At 54.6% G+C, this 22,756-nt stretch overlaps 1 protein-coding gene across 26 annotated transcripts in view; it reads left to right on the top strand.

Annotated features, from left to right (window-relative positions):
• The window catches only part of Iqsec1 (IQ motif and Sec7 domain ArfGEF 1), a 346,001-nt gene that overhangs the window by 293,881 nt on the left and 29,364 nt on the right, over positions 1-22,756 (top strand). For all 26 annotated transcript variants that reach the window (XM_076567332.1, XM_076567331.1, XM_076567348.1 and 23 more), the window contains 2 exons: positions 16,763-17,054; positions 20,759-22,005. In XM_076567332.1, the coding sequence (XP_076423447.1) occupies positions 16,763-17,054; positions 20,759-22,005 (1,539 nt within the window). The remainder of the gene's footprint in view (positions 1-16,762; positions 17,055-20,758; positions 22,006-22,756) is intronic.

Below are 22,756 nucleotides of genomic sequence, written 5' to 3'. Positions count from 1 at the left end.
GCTTGGCCCTCACTGGCTGTTGATCCCCCCTCTTTTCTGGCTTCCTGGTTCCACCTCTGTGAAGATCCTTTCGGTCACCTGTAGATGAGTACGCTCCTCTCCCCATTTGTTGGGAGCAGACTTGTTACTGGACCACCTGTGCCCCAACTCACAGCCTCAGCTCCGCTCCCCACGGCCTCTGCCATCTAATTACATCCCATAGTCTTTCTGTACCTCGGTTTCCCCATGTATAAAGTGTAGATGATGACACGTGACGGTTGAGTAGCTGTGAGGACAGGAGGCACTGATTCACATAGCACTCTGTTGAAGTGACAGAAACCAGTAGTGATAGATGGTGGCACTGAACCTAATAGTCAGGCTGGTGTGACTCCCCAACACTAGACTAGGATAGGACTAAGTTTCGGAGGAAATGTCTTCGTGGCAGGAGCAGTTAATTTTACTTTCTGGCTACAGGAAAAACTAGGTTTAAAAGAAGGAGCCTAGCGGAGGCAGAGGCAGGCAGATCTCTGTGAGTCCAAGTCCAGCCTGGTCTACAGATCAAGTTACAGGACAGGCTCCAAAGCTATATAGAGAAACCCTGTTTCTAAAAAAAAAAAAAGAGAGAGAGAGAGAGGGCGGGGGGGGGGGGGGGGAAGAGGCAGACATAACAGTTAGAGGCCAAGAACTGCCATGCTTTGACAAGGCAGTGGGATTAGGGCAGAGCAGTAGGAAGTGCTGAAGGTCCACAGACTCGTATGCCTGCAGTACTGTTGGAACTTCTGCTAAGACGCACACAGAGATGAAGGGGATTGCTTTGCCCACAGATTGGAAAGAGGTGGCTTGCCATTCAGCTAGGGTGAAGAGGGAGGCTTGGTCTGCATGCTCTATGGGGCAGAATCCTAAAGCCAGGGATACTGGGCAGTGTAGACCTTGAGGAGAGTACCCAGCCCAGAGGCAGATGGAGTAGGGCTGTGGTGCCTTGGGCTCAGTGAGCGGCCTATGTTGGGCAGAGCTTTGGTCCACTCTGGTGGTTCTGGTCCTGTCGGTGCTGCTTCTGGCACCTGAGGCCCAAGGCTCGGGGCTTGGCTTCAGTCCTGGCAGGGGGCGGGGGCTCCTTAGCACCACCACCACCACCACCACCACCACCCCAGGTTGGAAGCAATGACCGTGGCTGAGGATGGCAACGAGAGCTGTAGGAACCTGCCAGAGTCCCAGATCTGCCCCTCTCTAGATATGTTACCGAGGCAAGTGGTCACGGCGCTGAGCTCCTGCTGCCTTATCTGTCGGCCGGGGCTGTGCAGAGGGACGCAACACGGGTATCGCACACAACAGGTGCCCAGTCCGTGACAGCAGGAAAGGAGGAGGGTGCTGGGTTTAGGCAAAGCCCCAACGACTTCTAATGGGTCTGATGTTAGCTCAGGCTTGAGACTGGGATGTGGCCAGGCAACAGAATAAGAACAGCACAAGCTGCACTCCAGGGCCCTTGAGCTTCACACACCCATTGGAACTGCCCATGAACACTGGGGAATCGCTGCCATCATCCCATTGTACAGGTAAGGAAACTGAGGAAGGGTGGAAGTAGTGAGAGCACCTCTGGCCTTGCCCTGGCACTGTGGAGATTTGACACACGGGCTTAGAACCCTGGGTGAAGATGCTCACAAGAGTAGAGAGAGCAGCTATGGAGAGACCAGAGTCTATAGGACCCTTCTGGGTCCACCCAGGCCCCCACTGACAGTGTGGGGCTCCTGAGTACCCCCATGGGTGGGTGCTGGGGTGCACTGCCATTTGGAGAGGATGGAGGAGGCTTGGGTGTCCAGTGGTCCTGCCTCTCTGGACCCATTTGCCAGCCGTGGGACGTTCTCTCTTCTTTCTCAAGATTGTCCAGTGGGTTTCAAGACAGTATAGGGTCAGCTCTCTACTCTCACCATGACAGGAGGGACAGGGGAATCAGGCAGGCAGCGGGAGTTCCGTGCCTGCTAGCCCCTCTGTGGTTCCTGCTAACGTGTTTGAACCCAGCCATCACAGGGTTCATCACATCAGGCAGGGGAGCACCCTGTGGAATCAGTAGCATTCACACCCAGGGTGGGGGTGGGAGTTGGTTGCGGTGTGATTTCCCAGTGGGTCCCCAAGCTGTGAGTCCTGGTGGGATTGGGAATGGGGACTGGCTCTTTGCTACTTGAAGCAGACTATGCAGCTGCACCGGCCAGCTCAGGGCCCCTCTGGGCCTGACTGCTCCGTCAGAGCTTAAGTGTATGCACTTTGAGTTTGTTCTATTTTGAGACCAAATGGCCCCAGAAGGCAAGAGACCTTGATGTAAACAGCAAGTCTTAGTAAGCCTTTACTAATGAAAATTTCTTTCTTTTTAAAAAAAGATTTATTATTTTTTATGTATATGAGTGTTTGCCTGAATATATGTATGTGCACCATGTGTATGTGTGGTCCCCCTGTAGGCCAGAAGAGGGCATTGGGTTACTTGGAACTGGTTTTGTAAGCTTCCATGTGGGTGCTGGGAATCGAATCCATTTCCCCCACAAGAGCAGCAAGTGTTCTTAACTGCTGAGCCATATCTCCAGCCCCCGTTATAGAACATTTCAAATGTCTACAGAAGTAGAGAATAGTATTAATGATTCCCATGGGCAGTTCATCTTATTGCCATCTCTTATTTGGAAGCAAATTCCTCTGCCTTTCAGTCTGGGACTCGTCTCATGGTCTGCCTTGTCCTGGCCTTGGAGATATGCTCTCCCTGGGGTTGGGTGCCTTGCACAGCCCCTGGCCACGCTGGCTCCATCCCAAGAACCTTGGGCTTGGGCCATCTTCAAGTTAGTGATGCCCTGATGGCTGACCCTTTGGGGAGGCCCGGTGTGTGGAAGAGGCGGTGCCTATGGTTGTGTATAAGATGTGTTTCCCTGAGAGTGAGGCCGCGGAAACGGGCTCTTGGCTTCTCCCGTGACATCTGTTCACTTTGGTTCTCAGCGGAGGAGTGTAGCCTGCTGTGAGTCAGGCTGAGGCTCTTGCCTCCCTCCTTTTGGTCAGCCTGTTGTTCCCTTTGACACTGCCTTTCAGTGTCAGGGTCCCTGGCCTTTGCACAGCCCCCTTCTCCTTTATCCAGGATTTCTGGTTCTGCCTCAGCCCAAGCCCAACTTGAGCAGCACACACCACACCTCTCCCGAGGGGTCTGGTGGTTACCTACGGCCCAAGTCCTGGGGACGTTTTCTGGCCCACCCCTCCCTGTCTGGGTCTGGCCCACTAAGGCTCCTTTGACACCGCCTTTAGCCTGCACTCCTGGGAGCTGGCCATCCCTCAGTGCTACGTTTGGAGCCTAGCACACAGTAGGTCCCCAGTGATGAGACTAGCACACAGTAGGTGGTCTAGATGTTAGTTGCTGTCATTTTTATGAATATCTTAAGACTAACCCTGGCTCCTACCACAGTTCTTGGCACATCGTGGGGGTGGGGGGGGTGTGCAGAACTCCACCAAGTTTGGTCAGAAAAGGCCCAAATGCCCCTGGCTCTGTCTCAGTGCAGGGAGCATACTTAGGTCAGACTCCCACCCCCACCCTGGGTGTGAATGCTACTGATTCCACAGGGTGCTCCCCTGCCTGAGCCTCCTCCTGGTGCAGGTTCATCATCTCCCACCTGTCGCCAGGGTGTGATGCAGGGGTAAGACTCCCAGATGCACCTCCTGGCCTGCAGGCCCCAGGGGAGGGTTGTGGGTGTGTCACTGTGAGGCCCTGTGTGGTCAGTGGTATTCTCACCTTGTTTTCTTTTGTTTTGGAGACAGAGTCTTACTACACAGCTCTGGCTCTCCTGGAACTCACTCTGTAGACCAGGCTGGCCTCGAATTCACAGAAATCCACCCCCCTCTGTCTCCCAAGTGCTGGGATTAAAGGCGTGCACAACTACTCCCTGCTGGTATTCCTACTTGATCGCTAAGAAGTGCGGGCCCAAAGAGGCCCAGTCCCTGGCCCGTGGCCACAGTCCCTTCCTGAGGGGTATGAAGTCACTGGGAGAGAGCCTTGTGTGCCAGTGACGTGGGGAGTCAGGAGTGGCGCTGTGTGCCTTTCTGGGTTTATGGGGCAGGTGAGGGTCTCAGGAAACTGAGAACACAGTAAGACCCTGCTGGCTGCTGTGCCCTGAGTGACTAGAAGTAGTGAGCTGGCCCCAGAGGGACCCAAGTGACATAGGCAGGGAGCAGGGAGCAGCCTAGTCCTGGAGGGTGGTCCACACCCGAGTTGGCACGCCCCTCCACCCCCCCACCCCCCATGAGGCCTATGGCATGGGTTAAGTTTTCACCTCTCTCTGTCTTGGTTTTTTCCTCCACAAAATGGAAGAGAGTCTGGCTCGCCTTCAGTAGATCGTCAATTGCAGTATCCAGGTGCTCCTCATTGTAGGTGCTGGGTGGTCAGTGTGTGGGTCCTCAGTTGTGATACACAATCCCTTGGATGAAATGCTAACTATGGTGGGCTGCCCATGCGTCGGGCGGGCCGGGAGCCGTTTCCTGTGCTTTCTGCCATGTACTTGGGGCCTCTGGGAGCTGCACCCCTGGTGACAGGGTGGGCCAAGAGGCTGCCTGTTACACAGGCCTCTTTCTCCCTGGCACAGCCCATACTCTCCAGGGCTGGCCCCTAAGCCTGTGCCTCCCCCCAGCCCTCCCGGGGAGTCCCTGGGGCCCAGCCTGGCCCTGTCTGCTGGAGCCTGCCACAGAGAGCTGCTTTATTTAAGTCCATTTTGCGCGTATGGAAATAACTAGAGGACTCTGTATTTAATTTGGCTCAGCCGGGAAGATTTTTGGCTCTGTGTGTGTATGTGTATTCTGAAAAATCTTTCCGAGCAAGCCCTGGGGTCGGAAGCTTCTGGTCATCTTTGTGCATTCAAAACCAACAAGAGCCGCCCTGCTAGCTGGGTAGGCTGGCTGAGGGAGGGCTGTGGGCAGTGGTCCATGAAAGCAAGGGGGAGGGGAAGGGGGGAGGGGGAGGCTAGATAAGAAGATGGTGGCAACTGGGGGGAACTTTGCTCCTGGACCCAGCAGGGAGTGACTTGGATGAACAGAGCTGTCCCAAATCTCCAAGATGTGTGTGTGTGGCTCCAGAGCCATCAAGGGTTCAGCTGGGTGGCAGCATGGGAGCATTCTTCCGATCCCCTTTCTGTCCTGGACAAGTGGAACAGAACCCTGGGGCTGAGCCCTTCTCCAGGCAGTGGCACAGGGCAGGACAGCCCAGTGTGGGAGCTGTTGTTGGCAAGGCTTGTCTTGGCTTGACCTCATGTTCCCAGTGGTCGGTGGTCGGGGCACTAGCTAATGTGAGCCCCGAGAGGTGTGGTCACTTGGCTCAGATCATACAGCACTTCACCTGCTCAGCCCTGGGTACCTCTGGAGCTGTGAAATGTCATCACAAACATGGGCTGACATTCTCGGTAGGCAGGGCAGGCCACCCTGTCAGTTTGAAATATAAATACTGCCATCTGATGACTTCTTAAATTGTGTCCCCGTTCTTTGAGGCTCCGACACAAGACTGCCCGATACAGAGGCTTGGTGGCTCTCATGACATACCGTGGGTTGTGGCCAGTGTAATGAGGTGGCCTTTGTGGGGTCTGAGAAAACCACACTCTGAGGACTCACAGACTGCAAGGCCTCAGCTTCCCGTCATCCCTGCAGAGCTCTGATGGTTTTGAGCCCTTGCCCTGGGGACTCTGCCTTCTGAATTAGGCTTCTTGGGAATGACGAGTGGGCCCTGAATTTTAGCCATACACAGATCTCCACAGACAGGAAGGGAGTGTGAAGGGAGTAGAAGGCTAGGTGTGGGCAGGTGATGAGATCAGTGGGGACTGTGGCAAAATCTAGTGCAAGCCTCTAGAGCAGGCTGCAGCTTCCACTCCTGGGTGGTAGGCCCAGGGTGGCGGGGTCTTTGGCTGTTGTCTCCGCTCAGAAGTCAAAAGTTTGTGTCCAATCTCTAGATGTTAAAATGGTGCCGACGTACTCTTGTCCTTTGTTTATTCCTTGGCTCACCCATTGTTTGTTTGTTTGGAGATAAGAGCTCGCTGTTGTAACTCAGGCTGGCCTCAAACTTGTGACCCTCCTGCTTCAGACCCCCAAGTACTGAGATATGGGCATGTAGCACCATGCTTAGTTTATTCTGATTTTTAGGACCAAACATTGTGGGGAACCACACAGCATGCTGCCAATCTGTGCTGGAATAACTTACTGAGAGCCCTGTGCCCTCAGAGGCTTCCTATGAGCAAGCCAGGTAGATGGGTCTTAACCCTTAGCCTAGCCGTGGAGTCTCTGGAAAGGCTGCCCAATCCAGGTGTGGCTACAGGGAGCCATTAATGTAAGCTTTTCTCTGAGTTTAGGCCTGTGCCCTGTTTGGTACTCTGGTGCTGAGATGTGGGACAGCATCCTCAGGCATGATGGGGCTTTCTGCAGAATGATAGTGGTGACTATGTGAGTGACACCTTGCCAGACTGATGTCTGGCTGGGCTTGATTGCAGGGTGTTTGCGTCTGCCCCAACTCACCGAGAGGCTCCTGTCCCCTTTGCCAGCTGGCTCTCTTCCCAAGTAAGGGTGTGTGTTGCCAGCCTGTGTCAGGAGCTCTGCTCCTACTGCATTTGTCTAGCCTGCTAGGGCACAGCTCCTGCAGGTATCTTGGGTTTGTGAGAAGCGGTCCAGGGCAGATTCAGTGGCCCTGCAGCTGAGCCCAGCATGTCCTAGAGAGTGTGTCTGCACTGTCTCCATACTTAGAGACTTGAGGCTCAGGAACTATGCTATGATGTGATGGGCTTTTGCCTATATAGAGTCTATGCATTTCCACAGTGGAGCTTCCCAGCCTGTGTGTGACCAGCAAGCCTCCCCGCTGCAGGCTTCCCACCCATGAGAGGCGGGATGGGGGATGGAGGCTACACCAGACCATGTCTTTATCTATTTTGACCGCACCGTGGCTTTGGCCCTGCCTATTCATTCACTGGGCTCTGGGTCAGAAGAGCTGGTCCTGCTTACTCAAGTCCTTCACAGTCACCATCATTCACCCATTTCACCTGCTGTACCCAGTCCTACTTGGGTACTGGGGTCATTTTGTGAACAAATGGAAAGCTCTGTCCTCCCATGGGGAGAGGGCTCAGGAGATCCCAAGCGGTGGTAATTGTAAGTGTCTGTACCCTTTCCTTCCCTCACTCCTGCATGCTGCTGAGGGGGTGCTCGGGGCTAGATTCCTGAGACACCTGTACTCTTCACATGGGTGCCAAGCCTTCTCTGACCCTAGGCTAGGGACAGTTTGTGCGTAGCCAGGACCCTTGTGTTCCTTTTAATGGGAGCCTCTGAGATTGTAGATGGACAAGGCTGATTGGTTTCAATGTCTGGGGCTGGCTCAAAGCCTAGGTTGATCCTCAGAACTCTTTGGGAGCAAGCCACTCCAACAGAGCCAGGGGCCAGTCCACTCTGCCCTCCACCCCATGCACCCACTCCTGCCTGCAGTGGGAGGGAGGGCTGGCTCAGAGGCCGGAAGGATGACCAGCCTCCTAGAACATGTTGTGGACAGGACAGGACACTGTGAGGGCCTGGCTTCAGGGTCTGGGTCAAGGGACACGGAGCCCTTTCTTCCTTCCCTGTGGTGATGGACTGATGAACAGACTTGTGTGAGCTCAGCTGCCCAGGACACTGAGGAAACAGTTCCGGCTCAGCCTGCCCTCTGGGCTCCCAGACACCCCACGTGAGGAAGGGAAACTGAGACTCAGAAAAGGCTGGTGTTCAACCCTGAGTGTACAACTCCAACCCAGAGCACACTGGATAAAGGAACAGTTGTCGGGAGGGCAGGTGCCATGCTGAGCTGGGTGGGGCACATGGACAGGCTGCTAGCCATGCTTCTCCTGTTAGCCTGGGGCAGCCCCAAACTGACATCTGTCTCTGCACACCAGAATGGCCCCCAAATGGCTCGAGAAGCCCCCAGCTCCTGACCTCTGCTCCTCCTGCCGCCTGCCTGGCTCTGGGCGGCAGCTGACAAGTTGGGGAAATGCTGAGTGTTAGTTCAGTAAGCAGAGCTCTAAAAATAGCTGCTGCTCTGAAAAGCCCATTGTTTGGAGACCCATATTTTTCTACATATATAAAGGTGGCTTCTGGCGGTCTGGGTGCGGGCAGTCAGAGAATGCCACAGGCCGTGGGCTGGAGTGGGGCTGCAGCCTCTCTCTCTCCAGCTGAGACCAGTAACAAGTGAGCAAGGCTATGAAGCTGGGGCCAGGCCAGCATCCCCATGAAGGTGGTGGCTGGGTTATACTAGAGTAGCCCCAAGGTATCTCAAGCGCTCAGGACACCTGTGGCCACAGAGACCGTGAGTCTTGGACCCCACTCTCTACAGCAGGCATGAGCCAGAGTGATCCTGAACTGCCCAGTGCAGTATTCATGCTGTGTCTTGTTGGGGTATGGAGGGGTGGGCAGCTGGCTGGCCTCAGAGAGCCCAGCCCTGCCCAGAGCCCTGCTTCTGGCAGCTCCTTCTATATTTCCGCTCCTGCCTCTCTCCCCTGGGCCAACATCAGAACCACTGCCCTGCCTGAAGTCCAGCACCCTGGGCTCCCACCCAGTCTTTTGTTTTCTTTCTTAGCCACAGTCTTCCACAGATACCTCCAACTCCCATCCCTCCTTCTCATCCCACCAGGGCCTGCAGCTGCCATGCAAATAGTATATAAAAAGGCCCTGGGGTGGGAGCTGGACTGTAGACGATTAGCCAGGAGACTAATGGGATTAAACTGAGCTTGGTGGCTCTTTGGGTACAATGAAGGGGGACAGTGAGCCTTCTGGGCCATAGTGATGACCGATTTCCCTAGGTTGGGAGCTGAGGCGAGATGTGGTTGGAGCTATGCTTTGATTGGATCATTGATGTTTTAGGGGTAGATAACAAGGTTCTGAAGGGCCTATAGGAGAAGTTGTGTGATAAGGCCAAGGAGTAAGGGCAGTGTCCACTGGTTGGTGGCAGGGAGACCAGCCAAGTGGTCAGAGCTGGCCAACAGATAGGTGGGAGAAAAGGTGTGTGGAAGAGTAGCCAAAAAAAAAAAAAAAAAAAAAACTTCCCTCCTGCAGGTGGAAGAGGCAAAATGTGCCCCCCTTCCACCTCTGAGGGCTCCTGCCACCCTGGGCCACAGGTTGTCGAGTCCTCCGATTGTGTTCTCATTAATGCAAACTTGAGAACAGGATAAAAGGAGAAACCTACCTGATACCCCCACACCACTTCCATCCAGTCCTGCAGGGGAAGTTTCTGCACTGTTAGAAGTATATGTCATCACCTTTCATGTGCAGAGCTATGCTTCTGGTTACCCAGCTGGAGCCCTGATAATGTTGGTCGAGTGGCTGTCAGGGCCCATGTGCCCCCTGAAGACTTGGGCCCTAAATCTTCTTTTCACTCTTGTGTTCCCAATGGCCCCCCAGCACCACAGCCCCCACATTCCAGGCCTGGCTGCCTCTACGGCTTTGAGCACAGTGCTCACAGTCTAGTCTCATGGGCTCTCTGTTCCCTTGGTTCTCTGCCCAGATCCCCCTGGATGCGTCAACATCCTCCCCTTCTGCTCTCCAACCTCCCTGCATGATCTCTCTCCCAATCACACTCATCCCAGCTCTGCTGGGTCCGTCTTAGAGGGCTCCACCCTTGTTCCTACGAAGGGCTCCCTGCAAGTCCATGAGACTCCTCCATCACCAGCAGTGGACAGTCCTCTGGAACCACTTACCAGTGGGGTACAGGACCTGCCAAGGAGTGGCCTCCCCCACCACTTTCTTTCCCCTTAACCTATCCCTTTATGTCTTTGCACTCTGCTCCTGGGGCCACATCCTGGGAACATTCCAGAGCAAAAGGACTAAGGACTGCAATGACTAAAGTCCTGACTCAGCTCAAGCCTCTGTAAGCCGCAGAATGAAGAGCAGTGTGTCCCTATGGTTTGCCTGAGCTGGCTCTGGTCTACCCAGGCAGAGAGCTGGACAAGAGCCACTCAGGAGACTAATTAATATTCCCAATCCTGTGAGCACCCCCTACTTCCCCTCCAGCAAACCTCTCTAAGTCATTGCCAACCTTCTGCTCCTGCCACTTGTCCTATAGATCCTGTCCCCTTGGCCCTAGGACTGCCCTACAGAGACCTAAGGTGATAGCCTCACCTCTTGAGCTATGCCAGCCCTACCCATGCTTAGAGGACACAGTCTCCTCGCTTACTCTCCAGGCCCTGTACTGGTCTATGTTAACAACCCCACCCAACTAATTTGAGGATATGATGGAGCACATGGGACCCCAGCCCAGTAAGAGACCAGGACAGTCCCTTTGGGCAATCAGCCTCAATTAATGCCCCCCAAGCAGCTAACAGCTATACAGAAGCCCTCATGGGAACTTGTGAGGCCTGAGAATGGTTGGCCTAACCTACTTCAGCCTCCCATTCTGGAAATCAAAAACCCTGTCTAGGGAGGCCACAAGATGCACACACATGTTAAGAGGCTCTTTGGCTCTGGCAGGTGCAGGTTGCCTAGAATCTAGCCCAAGACACTTAAATGTGGATGTTTAACCACAGCCGGGCCTCTCAGATAGCTTGGGTCCTCTAGCCCAATCCCAGCCTACCCTGAAGAGGGTGGTTCCCTACAAGATGCAGTCTCCTCCTTGTTCCCCAAACCTTACAGTGTACTGAGTCTTCCCCCAGCATTGTGTTTGGGTTACGATTCTAAGTCTAAGTGTCAGGGTAGGGGTGGGTAGGACCTGTGTGGTTGCATCTCAGGTAAGACTGTGTATGACCCTCACTCTCAAGGAAGAAATACCAAGTGCAAGTGGGTCAGTGCTAGGTCCAAGCCAGCCTGCCTGAGTTCTGATTTCACTGGCTTGCTCTGTAGGATGGGAGACGGGGCTGAGTTACATGTGAAACTTAGACTGTTCTTAGGTGTGTTAGACCTTAGCTTGCTTCCACTACCCCGATTGCCGGCACTGGTGGTAAACAACAGGTCCCTTCTTCTGCCGTGCCCCCACTGCCGCCTTGAGCCTCCTCTGACCAACGTTTTTCTTGAGAAAAGTCATTCATGACTTCACAGGCTGTAATTAGAGACATCCAAGGCAGAAAGGCGAGGCCTCCACCCCCACCCTGACTCACATACAGCTAGAACTATAGCCAAGGCCAGAGCCAGGATGTGGCATCTTAGTTGGCCCCTGGGGCCTGTCGGAGTCTCTTGTCTCCTCTCCCCTGGAGCTTTTTAGTCCAGAGATGCAGACTTTCTCTCTGACCCATAGGCATGGCCTCAGAGGTCCCAGTCATGAGGCCAAGGCCCTGTCATGAGGCCGTCCTGGGTAGCTGGGGCCCTCCCACCTCCAGTCAGAGTAACTAGCCTTCAGAAAGTGTTTCCTTCATGAGTGGAGCCGTCCCTGTGCAGGCTGGCACTATGCCAACCCTGCTATGCCAGCAGCCTCCTGCAGCAGTCACTCTGTTCTCAGTGTACTGGAATGGAAAGTGAGACACCAGTGCCCGTGCTCACATATACAACTGGTAAGCAGTGTGCAAGCAGAAAAGCAGTGAGCAGAGAGATTCCCTGTGCCCGGTGCATTAGGGCAGCAGGGACTCTGGGGATCCTTGAGTGATCTCTGACTCTCTTGGTCTGGAATTAAAAACAGACCATCTCTGTGAGGCAGGAACATTTGAGACTGGAGAGGGTAGGAAGTTGGCCTTCTGCGTCAGCCTGAAGTCCCCAGGTAGGAAGGGAGCCCTGGGGCAGAGCATGGATTTGTCCATGGGTGGCACCAGGCCTGCCCAACCACCAGGACCTCTTCTTGAACATAGGGAGCTCATCCCCTATCTGCTGAAGGACCACACTTGTACACACCCCAGTTGCTTTACAGGTGGGAAGTGGCAGGGGCCTCCGAAAAGAGTGGGGATTGCAATCAGGTGAGAGCATGGCCCTCGGAGACCCTGGGATGTAACTAAAGGCCTCACATTGAGACTAGCCCTGTACAGTATTCCCACTCCTGGGAATGACCCATGCAGCTCATATATCTCCAGAGGGAGAGTACTCACCACTTCCTTTCTCACGTTGGGACTACATGGGACTTAGTGCTCCCCCCGCCAGGGGGGGTGGGAGGATCTATTCCAGCCTTAACTTATCATCCTTTAGGACTGAGGCAAGGGATCATATACCCTGAGATGAGCTGCTTCTGGCCTAGCTTGCTCAGCTGACCCAGCTTGCAGTAATTTGGGTCTGACCCACAGGGTCTGTCTCTTATGCCAGCTAGGATCAGATGTAGGGAATCTATGTGGAACCCTGCTGAAGCTCCACCCAAGATCAGCAGGAGGGAGTCAGTGATAGATTAGCAATGTCTGCAGGGGCTGGTGAGGGGAAAATGAAAGGTCTGCCACCTCTAGCCTAGCTCCAGGACGCAGAGGCTTCTGCTGTGATCTGACAGCTGCACTAGGGCTATTTTTGCTCCTGGCTTTCTGTCGAGCACGGCGCCGGGCCTCCTTAGCTGTGTGACGGCATCAGGTCACATCAATCTTACAGTCAGCTGAAACATCTCCAGGTCTCTTCACAAGAACAGCTGTCAGGTCAGATCTTCCGCATCTTGACATTACTTCCCTTGTGTGGGCATACAAGTAATTGCAGTCAGTCCCTTTTAGGTGGGCATCTAGATTTATTTCTACTAGTCTTGCATGCTTAGAGGCCACAGGTGTGAGAAAATCCTTGCATCTACCCCTTTGTGAGTTGGTCTTCTTGGCTTAGCATGTGCCGAGAAGAAGGATTGTTGAACCAGGAAGATCTGAGACACGTGACAGGCAGCAGCCACCTAACTGCCATAGAACATTCTAGAAACTGAACAGTTAGGAACTGTCAGGGATGTGGAATTCATGTCTCATCCCATTCCTTGATCTGCCTGTACTCTAGGAGTCAGGAAGAGTCACGGTAGATTGAGGGGTATCGTTGAAGACATACATTGGGGTGTTCAATCCTGTCTGACGGACCTGGATTTAGGGAGAAATTTCCCCAGAGACCTGAACCTGGGATGGAGGGAGGGTAAGAAATAGAACCAGGGCTCAGGAGGCTGGAGGAAGTGCCAGGTCAGGATGTAGAGCCGGTGTGGCTGTTGCCAACCCAGAGTCCTGGATGGAGACTTAACCTGAAGAACCCTCCTCCACTTACAGCATGGCGATGTCCTAGGAAGTATATTCTAAGTGGAAATACTGTAAGCCGAGGTGTTGGCTCTCCCACAGACTCACCGCACCGTAAAAATCTCAGTGCAGACTGCTGTACCTCAGGACACTGTGAGCCTCTGCGGCTGTTTTACAACAGGGGACAGGTCTTGCAGCCCCCCTCCCCAAAGAACGCGTGGTGGAGTGGAATCAACCTCGTGAAGAAGCTCTGGGAGGACCCCACAGAGAAAAGTCACCCTGGGTCCTTCCCTGGATGTCCAGGTTCCATCAAAGTAGACTGGTCCATGCCTGTCCTAGCAGTGGGCCTAAGAGTGCCTTTGCACAGTGGCTTGGCAGCCGGGCCTTTCTGCTTAGAAAGGTCACCTTTGCCCCCTCAAATCAGAAACGCTCCAATAAAGAAAAGCCTCTGTTGGTGTCTGACACTGTCACGACAGGTCCTTGAGGCACATGGGGAAGGTCCTGGCTTTGTCCTCACTTGTGCAGCAGAGCCCCGTGAAGTCGTTCATTCTTTTTCTTATGGTGGTGGAGGGGAGTAGAGCAGGCTTTTTCTTAATTACATTACATTTATTTTCATGCATGCGTGCCTGCTTGCTTGCATACCACAGCATGTGTTGGAGATCCAGACAACTTAAAGGAGACTAGGCTCTTCTTCCACCATATGGGTCCTGGGGATCAAACTCAGGGTGTCCGCTTTGGCAGCAAGCACCTTTACCTGCTGAACCATCTTTCTGGTCCTGAGTGTGTTTTTCTGGACTGTGGAAAGCCCATCCCACCACACAGCTCCATTCATATAGACTTAGCAGGTGACCTCAGCCTAACGAGGCTGGGTTGGCTCTGGAGGAGGCACTGATGAGCTGTCTTTTGATGACCTCATAGGAGAAGCTCTGGAGAGACCTGGCCTTCTCTCCCAAACCTATTGGCCCCAAAACTGCCCAGAGCAGTAACACAGCTCCAGAAAGCTCCTGTCTGTCCCTGACCTCTTTCATCCTAGTCCCATCCCAAAGTTCTCTTCTGGGCAGACACCCACTTTGATGTCTCATCCATGGAGACAAAGCCAGCTGGGATAAATCTCTGTCCTTAGCGCCTTTGCCCTAAGCTGAGGCCTACTGGGTCAACTGGATCTCCCAGGCTTGCAGGCAGCTTAGGCCCTGCTCTCTACCCATGGCCAGGAACAATGAATGCCCTGCCCTTGAAGCTGTTCTCGGGCCAGACAAGAAACACCTGAATCCCTCTGGCCACTGCCTGTCCACCCTGGGCTTGAGGGACAGAGACAGCACCCCGGGCCAGGCCAAGCCCACTCTCCTCTGCCTGAGCTCCTTGTGGTTCTGTGCAGCCTGTCGACCACCAAGGAGCTTCGGGCTCTGCTTCAGGGATGGTGGTGACTGCTGTCTTCTCCACCTTCTGATTCAGGGCTCAGCTGGTTTGAAATCCCCTACAAAAGACACAGGCTGTATTTCCCCCAGTTCAGTACACACAGATCCAGCCCCTGACCAGAACGTGCATTCATTTGAGGGACATACGTCTCAGTATGTGCAGACCCACCTGAGTGAAGTGGGGCCCAGCTTTGGTGTCCGAGAGCCCGGGTGGGCTTTCCCAGTGGAGGCTGCTGTTCTGTACCCCGGGTGGCCCTATTCCTTCTTTCTCATGACAGCTGGTTGACGTTCTGAGCATTTAATGGAAAGTGCTGTCCAAGTTTCAGCAGACAGTGAGAGAATTTTCAGATCTAACATTTCCTCCCCACCCCACCCCCACTGGGCCCAAAGGACACTGGTGGAGGTACAGGGGCAACATGGGGTCAGGAGGCTCTGTGATACCCAAAGAGCCTTGAAGGGTGGTGGTTCCTGGACTAAGTTACTAATACTACTGAAAGGAAAACTATAGACGGAGCCAGGCAAAGCATGTCTCCCAGCTCCTCATCCAGGTCCTCAGAGAAGTACTGCCATGCCTTAGCCACTGGGGCAGGGCGGGAGGTTCTGTGGCCTGTCCCTGGAGGCCAGAGGCAGTTGCTGTCTCGGAACCCTGTTTCTGAGCCATAGGCCAGAAAGCAGGCGCTGAGATTTGCGTCTGTCCCTGGTGCAGAGTGGTCCAAGTCCAAGAGCAGGCAGCCTTGGCCCCGCCTGCTTCAGGCTCCCTTCCACGGGCCCCACCCTGGGGACCCCCTGGAGTCTGTGTTCTATCCCTGGAGAACAAACAAACAACAGGACTCTAGCAGAACTGGGCAGGGGCAGCCTGTCTGCCAGGCTGCTTAGCGCAGGACGTTCCTCATTGGTCTGAAGAGGGGACGTTTTGGAAAGGACTGCAGCCTGGGTGGGGCCCTCGCTCTTTTCTCTCTGTGCCCATTCTACAGACCCTCCGCCCTGCCCCAGGGATCACAGGCCTTTTAAAGTTCCTGCCAGCGCCCGAGTGTCTGGTGGCACAGGGACAGGGAGCCTGGCAAAGGATGAGGGCTTGTGTTAGAGACTCTTCAAGTCAGTGTCTCCTTCTCCCATCCCTCACTGAAAAGCGACTGTAGAGGAAACGAGTGTCTGTGCAGAATAGAATGTTCCAGGCCCAGGGCTGGGATGAGTCAACAGCCAGTCCCGCTGTCCCCACTAATTGGCCTTGCTCCTGCTTGGCATGAAGGAACTCTGTGGAGCAAAAGGCAGTGAGGTGGAAGGGAACCATTTCCTGCCTGCGGTACCGGGGACAGGGTTTACATGGGCCTCACTGTCCTCACCTGTACAGGGAGCTATGGTTCCTCCTTGCAGAGAATGTTAAAATTTAAAGCATTTGTGAAACATTGTGTTTGCTTCTAAGCCTGCCATGACAAATACCAGAGGTGGACCTCACCCACAGGCCTTCATTATCTGCAAGCTCTGGAGGCTGCCAGTCTGCAATGGAGGTGTGGCCTGGCTGTCTTCTCCTGAGCCTCTCTGTTTGGTGTGCCGCCATCTCCTTGTGTGTTCACAGTCTTCCTCCATACAGTTGTATCCTGCATTCCCCTTCTTAGAAGGATACCAGTTCAGTTATACTAGAATCCACCCTGATGGCTTTCATTTTGATGATCCTGTTTCCAGGGAGCTAGAGAGATAGCTCAGCTGTTAAAAGCACTTGCTCTTAACAGAGGACCTGGGTTCAGTTCCCAGCACCCCACATGGTGGCTCACAACTGTCTATAACTCTAGTTCCAGGAGATGGACATTCTTCTGACCTCTGTAAGCACAGATACATATATACATGCAGACATACACTTACACATATAAGAGAAAGAAAAATGATTTTTAATAGTCTGTTTCCAAATACAGTCATGGGGACATGGGGGTATAAAACCAGCCCTACATTTAATTCAGGTGGCAGGAGAGGTAGTGATCTTAGTTTTTCAAAACACAGTGAGTACCTAGCACAGGCCAGGCTCTGTTCTAAGCACTGGGGCCATCAGCACCATAGTGGGTCAAAACCTCTGTCTTGGGAGGGCTGATGCTTGGTTGGGAAGCCATCAGAACAGTGTGCCAGATGTTAGAACATGGACGTCGTTCAGAAGCTCCAGGAAGATGCAGAGCAGGGGGCGGCTCTGCAGGGCCCCTGCTCCCTGGGGGCACCCCTCCTTGTCCTACTCTCCAAGTTCTGCTCTTCTGTTTAACGTGTGTCTCTCCTCTCTCTCCTCTGCAGTGTTGAGGGGGAGGCCCCCAGCAGCGAGACTGGCACATCGCTGGACAGCCCCTCGGCCTACCACCAGGGTCCCCTGGTACCTGGTTCCAGCCTGAGCCCAGACCACTACGAGCACACATCAGTGGGTGCCTATGGGCTGTACGCAGGGCCAGGACCACAACAGCGCACACGGAGGCCCCGGTTGCAGCACTCGACCTCCGTCCTGCGCAAGCAGGCTGAGGAGGAGGCCATCAAGCGCTCTCGGTCACTGTCTGAGAGCTATGAGCTCTCTTCAGATCTGCAAGACAAGCAGGTAGGTGGCAGGGGCCCCTGCCCACAATGCATGGCCTCCCAAGTGACACAAGGCCTCAGCTGCCAGATGCTCTTTGTGATGGGTTCCAGATACCAGCTGGGGTGCACATCTGAGGATGAGAGGAGCCCTGCCTGCACTTCTCGCAGAGCCTTTCCCAGCCCAGCTCTGCTGAAATGTGGGAAGGGATTTACATTACTGACATCCTTTCTGGGGACTTAGAGACTCCTCTTCAAATGTTGCCTTTGTAGGTTTCCATATCCCTCACTGCTAGGACCTGGGGCCTATGTTGGGTGTCTGAGTGTCGTGGCCCAGCACCACCAGGCCACAGGTTGCCAAGGTAGCCATGGAGGTCCTTAGGGCCCAAGAAAGGCCTGATGGAGGAAGGCTACTTATTATATCCCTCTATGGCTTGTGGCTCCACAGTCTCTAGAGGAAGTCTCTATTGAATGCTGCAGCTCTTCCTTGGGCCTCAAACCCAGGGTTCGGTGGCCTGGTGCACTTTTGGGGTCGCTGTGAGCAGAGGAGATCCTCACAGTTCAGTGCCTAGCAGAGAACTGGTGTGGGAGTGAATGCCTGCTGTGTGTGTCTCTGAGCAATGCCAGGTTTCAGGAGATCTCTGAGCTGTGTGGATGTGTAGGGACAAGCAGAGCATCTGGCTGGCATTCCATAGCTCTGGGCTTTGGGCAGGCTCCCATGTCTCCCTGGCAGTCCCTCAGCCATGGACTGACACCAGGACCCCTTCCCAGAGTCCACAGATGTGATCTCCCTCCCGTCCATATGTGCTGGCCACTTTGTTCTGTTTGTTCTCCACGGGCCTCAGTCCTGAGGGCATGGTGGGGTGCACTCAGGGTGGATCTTCTCCCTCGGCAGACAGCCCTCAGTCTTGACCTCTCATACCTGGGGTGATGCTCTGTGACATAGGATCGCCCTGCCCCTCTACACACATGCTTTATCCTTCTTGTTAGTTGAGACCCACACGAGGCCTAGTAGCAGCTCTTCCCCCACAGCTGTGGGCCTTGATGCCTTTGCCAGGCCAGCAGCAGGCGGAACAGCCTCTACCGAGTTTCTCAGCTGTGCAGAGATCCACAGTGATCCCTGAAGAGTTCGTTGTAAAAGTCATCTGCACAGGACCATGAAATGGAATTGGGCAAGGTTGAGGCGGCATGTAGGGATGATTACATGCCACAAATATGCAGCTGTTCACCTTCATTCCACCCATAGCTGAATTTCCTTCCCCTGGTGCCAGATAATGGGACAGGGACTGCCTGCAAGATGAGACTGCTGCACCTGAGTGACATTCCTGGACAGTGGATGGACAAACAAGTCAGCAGTTAAGACACTGTCACTGCAGGAAATGACACAGACCCTGGGGGTCATAGTTCTGGGAGGAGAAGAAGTAGAGGGACTCTGAGAGTTGGTTGCATCAGATGACGGTGGCTGGCCTGAAAACTGGCCGCCTGGAGAAGAGCTAACAGTATATGCCAAGGCTTTGGGGCAAGAATGACCTTGGTGTATGAGAGAGAGAAAAGGTGGCAGGGAAGAGTTGGCACAGAGGCAAGAGGAGTTACCATTAGCAGCCATGAAGTATGCCATGCCGCCTGAGCTTCCTGGCAAGCAAGGCAAAAGTAGGAGGAGGGTAGGTTTCATGAGAATTGTGAGGGGAAGGTGGGAGTCTCATCCTAGTGAAAAGAGTCCGGTGGGAAACCAGCTGCATTCTCCTTAATCCAACCCTCCACGCCTTCTCCTGCCTCATCCCTGAGAGCCAGCGGCCTGCATGGGGATCAGGGAATGACCTCAAGTCGCTGAGTGGTGGCAGGTGTGCTTTGTGGAAGAAAATTCCTCTGGATCCTCCTCACGTGCGCTGCTTTGAGATAATCCTCAGCAATAAGCGCATAAGGGTGTGAGGCCTGGCCCCGGGGCAGGCCTCCCTGCCACTGGCTGTAAAGCCTGGCTACTAGCTTCCCTTACGTCATCTGAGAGCAGAGGTAGCGGAGTCCCTCGTCTCAGTACAGTAAGATCTGTGTGAGGGTGTGGTCCAGTCCCTGGCATCCCATGGGTAGCAAATGTGAGTTGCTTTTCCCTCCCCTGGGTCCCAGAAGAGCTATAGATGGGGCCTCGTGTCACTTTCCAGACCATAAGGCAGGATAGCCATGGTTGAGTTCAGGAGTGAGAGACCATGGAGTTGGGCCAACCAGTGCCCACTTAGGGAGGGGCGGAGAGGGGCTTTCTTGGTGACTCATCACAGAGCCCATTTCTGCCCTCCTAATGAGCCATCATTCAACACAATGCACACAGACTTAGGGGGGGACTTGGAAAGCAGGATGGACCCTTGTCCCCAAGGTCCAGGGCATCAAGGAAGGCCCTGGAATAAGCTTTGGTGACTCTGGTATCTCTGAAGCCCTTGGCAGGGATTCCAGGCCAAGGCCTTCTTAGGCAGGGGATTGAAGGAAGGAAGGGGGCTTCCCAGGTTCAGCTTTTGTCCCTTCCTGACCCTGAGCTTTTTGACCACTCAGCCAGTAGTAGTTTTGTTTGTTGATGTGGCAGTACAGCCATCTCTGGGTGGCAGGGAAAGAACCCCCCAGAGCCTCCTGGCTCTCCCAGGCTTGGGCCACAGCCCTGGCTTTGCTCAGTGTCTCTCGTGTTCCCTACCAGACTGTGCGTCTTTTTAACCCCACACATTCTCTGCCCCCGGGGCCGGAACCTGTGTGTCTCCCTTTTGCATTGCCGTGCCTGATGAGATAGATGCTGGCTCTAACAGTGCAGACATGTGGAGTCAGGATTTCTCCTGGTCCTGGGAACCTGAACCCTCTCCATCCCTGCAAAATACAGCCCTGCCCCAGTAGCCAGAGACACATCACTGATTCCTGCAGACCAGGCTATAGCTGAGTGTGTTTCCTACTCACCCAGGATCCAGACTCAGGATTAGCCCTCAGGCTGGGCAGACTGCATGGCCTGAGATTTCACGAGGCCATGGGTCACTCTTGAGAGCTGTTGAGCTGGGGTGCCTGAGAGCTTGCCCAGTACCCCTCCCAACTCCAGCACCCCTCCCAACTCACAACCATGCCCATCAGAGCTCATGGAGCCATACAGCTAAGAGGGAGGGCCAGCCTTGCCAAGTCTTCGCTAGGCCTCAGCTCAGCCTTCTGTATAGCAAGGACAGAGACCTCACAGCTGCATCTGCTACCTAGGAATGGGGCTGAGGTCTTCATCCAGCTGTCCCCGGCCTGTGCAAGCACCTGCCTTCCATCACTGTGAGCTCACCAGAGCACTAGAAAGTGGGTCCTACTGCTGCCCTGCATCACAGTTAAGGAAATGGGGAACTTCATGGTTCCAAGGCTCAGCCAGAGGTGATAAGAGGCAGAGCCAAGGTCAAGCCAGGCCCTCTGACTAGGTACTGACCTGCTCATGCCTCAGGTTCCCCAGCTCTGGGGTCACATCTGTAGATAATATCTTCAGAAAACCTCCAGGGCCCATAGCTTCTGTGGCCAGAGGTATTGGGATTCTCAGTACATGTGTGCACCACCTTTACCCTATCTTGGCATTTATCTGTCCCCTTTGACACTGAAATCATCCAGCAATCTCAAGCAACCTGGGGATGTGGTGAGACCATCCCAGGTTACATCCCTATGGAGCATAGAAAAGGGTAGATATCTATTTTTGTACCTTCACACAGAGCCCACATTCTCCTCTCCTTACCCCACCAGGTGGAAATGCTAGAACGCAAGTATGGGGGACGCCTTGTGACCCGCCATGCAGCTCGCACCATCCAGACGGCGTTCCGCCAGTACCAAATGAACAAGAACTTTGAGCGCCTGCGCAGCTCCATGTCGGAGAACCGCATGTCACGCCGCATTGTGCTGTCCAACATGAGGATGCAGTTCTCCTTCGAGGGCCCTGAGAAGGTGCACAGCTCCTACTTTGAGGGCAAGCAAGTCTCTGTGACCAATGATGGCTCCCAGCTGGGGGCCCTGGTGCCGTCAGAATGTGGAGACCTTAGCGACCCAGCCCTCAAGTCTCCAGCACCCTCCAGTGACTTTGCAGACGCCATCACGGAACTGGAGGATGCGTTCTCCCGGCAGGTGAAGTCCCTGGCCGAGTCCATCGACGATGCCCTCAACTGCCGCAGCCTACACAGTGAGGAGGTACCAGCCCCAGACACAGCACGGGCCCGGGACACTGAGCCCAAGCAGAGCCTGCATGGCATGGACCACCGCAAACTGGATGAGATGACAGCCTCGTATAGTGACGTCACCCTCTACATTGATGAGGAAGAGCTGTCACCCCCTCTACCGCTCTCACAGGCTGGGGATCGGCCTTCCAGCACAGAGTCGGACCTGCGGCTAAGGGCTGGGGGTACAGCCCAGGACTACTGGGCCTTGGCCCACAAGGAGGACAAGGCCGACACAGACACGAGCTGCCGAAGCACACCGTCGCTGGAGCGGCCAGAGCCGCGGCTGCGAGTGGAGCACCTTCCCCTGCTCACCATTGAGCCACCCAGTGACAGCTCCGTGGAACTCAGTGACCGCTCAGATCGAAGCTCACTCAAGAGGCAGAGTGCCTATGAGCGCAGCCTCGGTGGACAGCAAGGCAGCCCCAAGCACGGCCCCCACGGTGGCCCCCCCAAAGGCCTCCCCCGGGAGGAGCCTGAGTTGCGGCCTCGGCCCCCCAGACCTCTCGAGAGCCACCTGGCCATCAATGGTTCAGCCAACCGGCAGAGCAAGTCTGAGTCTGACTACTCAGATGGGGACAATGACAGCATCAACAGCACATCCAACTCCAACGACACCATAAACTGCAGCTCCGAGTCCTCGTCTCGGGACAGCCTGCGGGAACAGACACTCAGCAAGCAGACCTACCACAAGGAGACCCGCAACAGCTGGGACTCGCCAGCCTTCAGCAATGATGTCATCCGTAAGAGACATTACCGAATTGGCCTGAATCTCTTCAACAAGTGAGTCCCCTTTCATGCATGGAAGACAGACCCACATGGCCTTGGTAGTCACAACCCTGGGCCCAGGCAGAGCAGGCAAGAGGCAAATTCACCTTCCTCCCCGCTTGAGCCTCTGAGCACGTCCCCACCGAGGCAGAGGTTTCAGGCAGTCTTTGTAAGGTCAAGGCAGGATGCTGCGCCATGTCTGTGGTCAGAGCAGCTTTGAATCCTGGGAGACCCAGCTCCTCCAAGGGCCATTTGTGGAGATGGCAGGTGTTCCTGGACTAGATAGCAGAGTGGGGACATTTCTGTGGTAAATCCCTAGCCATCATGCATCATGCCCACCCATGTGTCCCCGTAGCTGGCTCAGCCTCAGGTGCCAGGTTCAGGGCCGATATGAAAGCACAAAGGTCTTGGAATGAGCCAGTGGCAGGTTTGTGTCTGTAGGCTGCAGCTGACAGCACAGTAGACTGGGCCATTTGAGTGGCTGCTCTGGAGGGGCTCAGGGAAGGTGCAGCTGGGCGGTCCTGAGAGCCAAGCCGTGGTAAGAGGTGGATATTTAAAGTAAACTATTCTTAGCAGGGTCAAAAATAGCATGGGAAGTGGGGAGGGCCGAGCACACCCTCAGAGGGGACCTTGGCAGCTCTTGTTTAACCTGAGATTTCACATTTCCTTCCCTGGGGATTCTGGGGTTTGGGGTCATCAGACGCCAGCCTGGTGTGGTCTCCCTGGGGGCTGTGGACCTGGAAAGCATGTGACTCAGCCTGCCTGC

The sequence above is a fragment of the Peromyscus maniculatus genome, chromosome 3 (genome assembly GCF_049852395.1).
Source record: "Peromyscus maniculatus bairdii isolate BWxNUB_F1_BW_parent chromosome 3, HU_Pman_BW_mat_3.1, whole genome shotgun sequence".
Classification (NCBI taxonomy): Eukaryota; Metazoa; Chordata; class Mammalia; order Rodentia; family Cricetidae; genus Peromyscus; species Peromyscus maniculatus.
This window is presented reverse-complemented; position numbering and strand designations above follow the sequence as displayed.